Source organism: Triticum urartu, unplaced genomic scaffold (assembly GCF_003073215.2).
Source record: "Triticum urartu cultivar G1812 unplaced genomic scaffold, Tu2.1 TuUngrouped_contig_5790, whole genome shotgun sequence".
NCBI lineage: Eukaryota > Viridiplantae > Streptophyta > Magnoliopsida > Poales > Poaceae > Triticum > Triticum urartu.
Genome location: NW_024116495.1, coordinates 1,740 through 10,296, shown reverse-complemented (window position 1 = coordinate 10,296; position 8,557 = coordinate 1,740). Strand labels below are relative to the sequence as shown.

Here is an 8,557-nt window from a genome sequence, read left to right as displayed (position 1 = left end):
AGATCAATACTGCAGTCTCCACATCTCAGTTTACATAGTAACCATGACTCTAAAAATTAAGCATGCAAAACTGAGAAGGAAATGTCAAGTGGAAGGATAAAACCCCGCCTGGCTATGCCAGTTTAGGTTGGGGCCTCATGTCCATCTTCTCCAAAGCACTGAGAAAACAAAACTGAATGTTTAACAGTGTTGTATTCACAACCCAAACTGTGTGAGTAACAACATCACCAGAGAAGAGTAAACACGGGAGTGATGCAATACACATATAATGTTTAAGGACATATCAGTATTAATAGAACTGTTAATTGGTCAGACACAAATCCACACCCGAGCCGCACATCGCTTAAACAGTTAGCGTGAACATGTGATAACCAGATAAACACATCCTTAATCGATTAGGATGCTTAAGGATATATCAGTATTAAACATGTGATGGCATGTGACGCCCAATCTGACACATCGTCAAACAATTAGCATGGGCATGCAGTACCAAGAGAAACACATCCTTAATCGGATAGGATGCTTAAAACAAGTGACCAAACTTTAACTTGAAGCAACAACACAAAAAAGTAAATTTCACCGATTTGTTATAAAACTAACATGAATATGGGACTAATCCAAAAATCCCATTCCTTCGAACCTAGCTAGACTATATAGCATATCAAACTAACTATATAACATTGTCCATGATCACCGGCTAGCACAAAGGTCTCATCAGTGACACCTCACATCCTTCACATATTTATCACGACACATATATGAAGTAAAGGAGCAGTGATGTATAAGAGTGTGGATTTTTCATACCCTGATGTAGAATTAGAAGAACATGAACTGGAGTCATATATCGATAGTTACCATGGATGGAGAACTGAAAAGTTCTAACACTTCCATGCAGCTGTAAATATAAAATTGTCAAGAATGATAATAAGCATGGAGAACTAAAATGTACTATCACTTCCATGTAGCTGATAATCTAAAATTGGCAAGAATACAACATACGCAGATTTAACAATTTCCCAAAATAATACAGATTTTAGTGTACGTGCATTGAGCAGAATATGGCCAACAAGCCAAGCAAGGCAACAAACATGTACTCTATAAATAATTAGCTAGATCCAAGGCCTTCCTTGGCAGCAAGGTAAAAACAAAACAAGAAAGACAAAGAAAAATCTCTTCTTTGGAACCTAGCTAAATCTGAGAATTGGCTAGATAAGATAGATGTGCAGGGGTAGGAAGAGGGGGTGGAGCTAACCGGGTTTAGGGGGGTAGGAGGAGGGAGGAGCCATGAGGGCTAGTGCCTCGTCCACCTGCAGCAGTTGCTACTCATCCAGATCGGAACCGACCTTGTCCACCAGAGGAGCAGGGACACGTGCGTGCACCTGCGTGACCAAAAGCAGCAACAGCGTAAGGGGAGGGGAGGGGATTAGGGTTGGAGCAGGGGGGGAGGGCGGCATCCCGAGCAGGCCATTGCGTGGGCGCGGAGCAGGCAGAGCACAAGCACTCGGAGGCCAAGGTCGGACGACATCCCCGACGAATCTGCGAGCACCTTGGCCGCCGCCTGACTTGATCACTCTCCCTCTTCTCTTCCCTTCCCTTCCCTTCTGATGACGAGAGGGCGAGGCTGCGGGCGGCGTGGTGCGAGGGAGACAAGGAGAGAGGTCCACAACGGCGCGGTCTGAGGGGCGTCGGCGGCAGCGAGGTCTGCGGGGCGTTGGTGGCGGCGAAGTGGGCGGGGCGGCGAGGTTTGGTGGAGGGAGAGGTCGGGGAGAGGGCTGGGGCGAGCGGGGCTGGGATGCGGGAGGGCGGGGGTTGAGGGCGCGAGTGCGGGGGAGAGGTGGCTAGGTCATCTACACGGGAGCGGATGCAATTTATACGGGTAAGCGTGAAATGATGAAAATGCCCTCGGCGGAGCAAGCTATTTACATGCGGTGGCACGGTCGAGGTGAAACTATTCATTCCTACGGTACCAGGATCTGATCCGACGAGCGAGATCGTTCCAGGGGTCGATCCGACGGCCCAGATCGCATCAAGCAGCCAGATCCAACGGTCAGAAATCCAAATCGCTGAGGAGGCTCGGTGAGACACTCTTCTCTTATTTCTGGACGTACCGTAAAAGGACTCATAAACTAATAGGTAAACAAACCATAGTACTGCATGCCCTAACAAATTGTCCAAACTAAAAGGACACTAATGTTTTGTTTGTTGCCGATAGCCGATAATTACATAGAAAGTTTGCGTCACTACACAGGCAAGGAGGACGACAACCACTAGTAATGCCAAGGCGATGGCCACACGCTGTGAGTGGCCGCCCCAAAAGTTGTGTGCGCGGCTCTTGTGGCGCTTCTCCAGGTCATGCCAGATGGGCTTGAGGTAGTTCCTGTCGATGTTGTCGACGTCCATGACCACCCCCTTGCAGAGGTCGGCAAAGCCTTGGGCAGCATGCTCGTCGCTGCCCTCAAAGTGTTGGACGATCTTTGCATCAACCAGGAGCCGGACGTCCTCCACCGTGCACGCCACCTGCGACATGAAGATGCAGTACGCCGTGACTGGCCTCTTGGGCATCTGCTCCTCCAGCGCCATCAGGTTACGTAGGAGCGTCCACGTGTCCCGGCAGACTTGCAGGCGAGGGACCCACAGTGTGCCTCCTTCAAGGCGCACGTCGAGGACCGAATTTACTTCGGCCGCGAAGTCCCGGGGCATGAACCTCACCTTGGCGTGCAAGCGGTATGCCGTCGCCCGGCGCCACCGACCAGTGCGCCCGGTCTGCTGCGGATCTGTGGACTTCGGCAAGTTGGCTGGACGGAAGTATTCGTGCACTAGATGCAGCAGGTGCCATGGCTGCTCCATCAGCCTCTGCTTCCCTTGGCTGATGTAGAGCTGAGCATGCAGCAGACTCTGGATGTATGTTGCCATGTAGTGGAGTAGGCAACTGGAGCCTCCTGTGGCGCGCGCGTGAATCTTGTCAAGAACAAAGAAAGGCAACTGGTTCTCAATGAGGTAAAGGATGTCGCGAAACACCGTGTTGTGGTCGTTGCAGGATGTTTGAGGGGCGTCCGGATAGTTCACCAACCAACCCAGCAGGTAGCACCCATCATGCAGCAGCATCCTCGCCAACTCTTCCGGCGTCATGTGGTCAACCCCGTCCCCGTACCACTCCCTTGCTCGGGGCTCCAATTCCTCCACTAGACCATTAAGACCATCTGCCTTGTATCTTTCGGAGACACTCTGCATGAAGCCGACATAGCGCAGCTTTTCTTTTGCAATCCATGAAGATGAGCAATTGTGATGGTAAGGGCCGATCGGCACACGGTGCGGTGTGTAGCTGTCTTCGTCCGCGCCACGGAGTTCCCCACGGACCTTGGGAGCCCTCTTGATGGAAACAATGGTGTTCATCCCAATTTCTTTGGCAAGCAGTTTTTTCCCAGCCTCCAAGTCGGAGTCAAGATTCCAGACTCTTGTATCTGCATGCCATAATTAATCAGCACAAAGAATACGATGCTATGAGAATAGCAATATATATAGGATAGGGATTTCTATCAATGTTGGTTACTCGTTTAAGGTTTTGATGGTGTAGAAGTTCCCAAAAATCATTATAAAAATGATGCAACACTGTGCCTTCAAGAAAGAAAGAAAAATGTAGTTGATAAACTTTTAAATATTGATCCAATGGAGTGATTCTGAAAATTTGAGTTTGTGTGCTCGCAGCAAAAGAGATTATCATTTCAGCTCACTATGACATATATATGAACTCAGCTATTTGTTATTTTATCCAGGGCGCATAAAGTTGTATATTTTATAATCACTCTGTCAGGTGACGTCATAACTATTGTTAGACATATATCAGGCGGAAAGTCAATTTGGCTCCTGGGAGCTCCTGCTCCCGGGGAAAATTTATTTTAAATATCAAAAAAATTGAGATAAAGTTTGTATGTGATCTTTGTCACATACAAATGCTACCTGTACATTTTGAGGCAAACAAGTTAAGCATTTTCGCCTGCGAAAAAAAACAAAACGAAGACCAAATGTCACCCTAATTTTGTTTTTTTCACCAACGAACACAGCTGCTCCATTCCGCATGAAAACTTTCTAGCATGCTTACGACGCCAACATGATCATCTACAACTTTTTCAGAATCTTTTGACAACATTTTATGTTTTTTCAGGGTACTGTTCACCTGGAAGCATGTGCTCCAGAGAGCCAAAACGTCAGATGCGGATTTCTGGGAGCTTTAGTACATGGGCCCAGTGACTGTTTATGCCATTGAAGGCTCGGCATGTGTCTTCTAGAATGCATGCTTGTTCGTTGTCGGGTGTTGGTAAGGTTTCATACCGTATTCTACTTGTCAATTGTATTGTATACTAGCATGATAGTGTATGGTATTACCGGAAATTCACTTTGGCTCATAGGTGTATATGCACCCATTGTCCAAATACATATTTTAAAACGTTAAAAAAATTCGACCAAAAAATTCCTCGTGCACATCCTGACATTATATGTTCATACACGAAGTTTTGTTGAAAAAGGACATTTTTTATGGCTTGTGTAAAAAAGGCAATTTTTTTCTTGATTACAGCTGTTCACGAGACATTTTTTTATATATTTTCCATACATGCCACAAAAATGATATGTCTGTGCGAAAGATACCCGGATTTACACGCAAAATTATTGTTCAGAATTTTTTTACATTTTAAAATGTGTTTATATATATATTTATATATATATATATATATTTGATAATAGGTATATCTACACCTATGAGCCAAAACACCACCTCCACGGTATTACATTACTTATTATCTTTCTATATATAATATCATGCAACAGCATCATAGTGCCATCTAATTGTTTTCGAATTTAAATATGTAATTATGCATATGATAATCGTTAAATATACTTGCTCCATGTGCTAAGATACTATATCGTAACATGATATTACTATCACCTCCCTTATGCTTAATTCCAATATGTAACATCATCTTTTTTGCTTACGTAAAATGCATGACGCAAAGGTGAATCATTGGGACAGGCCTAAAACAAACCAAACTATGGAATCTCACATCTACTCGGTGGAGCCGAGGGTTCGAAGTTTTTCTCAAATTTCTTTAGGACCATCATTATTACTGCTCCAACCCGAGGGACAATTGGCCTGAATTTTCTTAGTGATTTTGTTTTACATTCACTCCTTCATTCACAAAAAGTGTCTCTACTTTCATATTACTCAAATTAAAAATCTATAAGAAGTATATACCGCAAGCACATGTTTAAATATTGTATTCACGTACTGTTATGTTAGTCTTCTTCTATTGCTTTCTCTCACAAATGCGAGGTCATCATATTTTTGGGTGTTAAAAATGTTAAATATTTTATTTTCTTAGGGTACAAATCGTTTTGCTCTTATTTACCCCTTTTTATTGCAATATAGACTTTTATTTTATGTATGAACGTATATGATTATGTTGCCAATAAATAACAAAAAGGAGTTATATAATATTATTTATGAAATCCGATGCTATTTATTAATTTTGTGTCAGTGATCTGTTTACACAGTCAGTTGTTGATTAGGTTTACAAGTGTACTGACCAAACTTACTTGTAATCCGCGTGCTCACTGGATTAATTGTCGTATGCTCTCTCGTGAATGTCTGAAACCTTATGATCATTATTGCAATCTTGTGTATGACTATACAATGTTAATTCGGCTTTGTTCTTATCTGGCCTCCTTGTATTATTCTTGCTTGCATATACAATTGGATTCATCTTTTATGAATGCATCACTTAGTCGACTACTTGGTAGGTGTCTTGCGGAAGGTAGAGCTTGGAGGACGGCAGGCCTCATAAGGACTGACATGGAGCGATTTTTTGGGCGGATACACATGTGGGTGATGGACGAGATGTAGATTAAGGATTGTGTACGGTGGTGTGGGTGTGTTGTAACACCCTCAGTGGAGGGTTCTTATACCCTTTTCTCTCTATAATGCAAGATACGCATGCTATGCGTATTCGAGGAAAATGCGAGTATATATGTAGGTACTACTATTATTTAGATCTGATGGACATGATCGGCTCAAGTACGGCAATCTTGATGTAATGGTTATAATCTGTTTAGGTGCAACTATGAAGATATAACGGTGTGATATGTTAAGGTATGATAACGTAGATCTAGTGGGTATGATCTTTTTAGGTATGGTTCTGATCTAGTCCAGTAATAAAGAGATGGTCAACCAGATGTGAGACCTCTAAAATAAGCACATCTAGAACAATGTGTTTTGCTTTTCGTGAGAATTTCCAGAACATCTCTCTTATTTTTTTCGTATTGTGATTTTAATGTATACTAATAAATAAAGATAGATAGATAGTTATTGTGTCATTCGTCCCTCTTCCTTCTTGGAGGACAATATGACGACTGTTCGGAGTACATCTCCATGGACAAGGCACTGCACGCCATGCATAGAAGCTGCACGTTTCCATTGGCTGCAACCGGAACCCAATCGGATGCCACCATGTCCCCGTCTTCTCTTCAAACTCATGGACGGTGATGACATGCCCCTACCAGCCAGCTTACACAACTGGGAGGCGCCATCCTCAGGGGCTTGTGTTCATGCTGCCGCTCATCATTGTAGCAATGCAAATGGAGACGATGACACGGGGCGTGTCCACGGTGGGAGGAGGAAAAGCAACTAATTTGAAAGAAAGGTAACTAGAACTGCCGCGTGGCTCTTATGTGGGTTCTAGTATAGACGTAGCCATTCATGTCGGTAGTAAAAAGTAGCAAAAATGAATGGGCTAACATAGGCCTAAGTTGACTAAACGGATGAATATGCTTACAGTGTTTTGCCATTGTGCTAGGAGACTCGCCAGTTTCACCCACTTGTCCGTGTTGAGAAGGCTGATATGAGTCGACTTGGATGGTGACGATATTGGTGGATGAATCCTCTCTGCTCGCCCCAACAGTCCAAGCATCCATTTGAGTACCTGCATGACATGGTTTTTTGATTGAAAGATTAGTGCAAAGAATGGACTCTCGAGAAATACAAAGGTGCGTTTACTCTAGGAAGGAAACAAATTGAAGGGCCTTTCCAAAAAAAAGGAACTGTTACTTTGCGCCATGACACTGGAGGCTCTCGATCCAAATCAAAAGCGAACCGCTACCTCTGTGATTTATCGTACGTAGTAGTATTGGTGATGCAGCATGTTACGACGCCAAGCTGATCGATTTATATGGCTAGGATCACTAGTACTCCCTATGAAGATTTAGTTTGTCGCTCCTTCACAAAAATACTCAACTCGACTGCAGTGCTCACATGACGGTCGGCAGAACAAGACGCGGGTCTTGCGCTTGCCCCACGTTAAACGATGCTACGATTATATAAGTTCTACTCCTTGATAAGGTCGCCGCGCATTGGGTGTAATCCGGACACATCAGTTAGACTGTGCACGCCAGCCAGCCTCCGCACTGATTACTCCCTTAAAAAATACTCTCTCCTTTCCATAATGTAAGAACGTTTTTAACACTACATTAGTGTAAAAAACGCACTTAAGACCAAAGGAGTAAAAGATACCCTTACGTTGAAAAAAGAAACATTCCCTTGAGCCTCAGTTGATCTTAGTTCACCCTGCTTATGCTCGTAGTATATACTATAATCTCTGACCTAGTTTATGGTCTTCTTAGTATTTTGTGTCAAATTTTAACTATAAACTTAATGAAAAAATTGTTAATGAATGTCAAAAGAAAAGTATCACTGAAAACTATGTTCAAATACACATCCAACGATATAATTTTTGATGACATGTATTAATATCTTGTCAGTTAAATTTACGGTTAAATTTTGACACGAAGTGTAGCTATAAAAACTCAGGATGGAGGTACTACCCATGTAGCCATGTGATCGTGTCAGTCGTAACGCCAATAGAGGCACATGAGAATAGGAAAACAATGTTTGAGTTGTTGGTTGCAGAGTTAGTATATAGTCCTACACTGGCTCGGCTGTCCCGTCCTAGTAGATGTTGATTTCTTGGTTAGCACTTGACATTTCTTTGCATCAGATCCAAACGCTTTGGATACGTCGGATTCAAATCAAATGAACGCCGTGCACGGCCCGCTAGATCCCCATCTTTGCTGCGATCCCTGCATGTCTCTCGCTCGTCCCTGTGATCCACGCACAAGTCCAACGATCTGATGACCCTCTGATTCGTTTTGGGGAAGAATCGAACCCATGACCCTTGTGTGTAGGATTAAGCTACAGCACTAACAAACTCTCCCAACTTTAGTTGTTTTCTAACAAATCTCTACTTCTATACCTATTATATTAACGAAAAGATAAGCATTTCTTACCACCAAAATTTCAGACGTTATTAGTTTCGTCAGCCCGTCAGTACCGTTCATCCGAGCCATGCCAAAGCAAGCCAGACCATGCGATGTGGCCCAATAAATCCGGCCCGCCTATCCCGTTTGAAGCAAAAAATACATGCCGGTGAGAGGACACGAAACGAAAACCTAATGCGCAGCCAAAATTGGCGCGGCTAACCGAGCTATAGCTTGTCTTATTTGCAGAAGCAAA

General features: G+C 43.6%; 1 protein-coding gene across 2 annotated transcripts; it reads right to left on the bottom strand.

Annotated features, from left to right (window-relative positions):
* Positions 1-2,050: 2,050 nt before the first annotated feature.
* Positions 2,051-7,325, bottom strand: LOC125529713 (UPF0481 protein At3g47200-like). Of its 2 annotated transcripts, none has more exons than XM_048694137.1 (3): positions 7,097-7,325; positions 6,825-6,971; positions 2,051-3,461 (listed from the first exon to the last, which is right to left on the bottom strand). In XM_048694137.1, exons 1-3 carry the CDS (start codon positions 7,104-7,106, stop codon positions 2,188-2,190), a joined length of 1,431 nt encoding a protein of 476 aa, XP_048550094.1. In that variant the 5' UTR covers positions 7,107-7,325; the 3' UTR covers positions 2,051-2,187. The 2 variants fall into 2 exon arrangements, with proteins under 2 accessions (XP_048550094.1, XP_048550095.1); XM_048694138.1 differs by having other exon boundaries at positions 7,149-7,325.
* Positions 7,326-8,557: the final 1,232 nt, after the last annotated feature.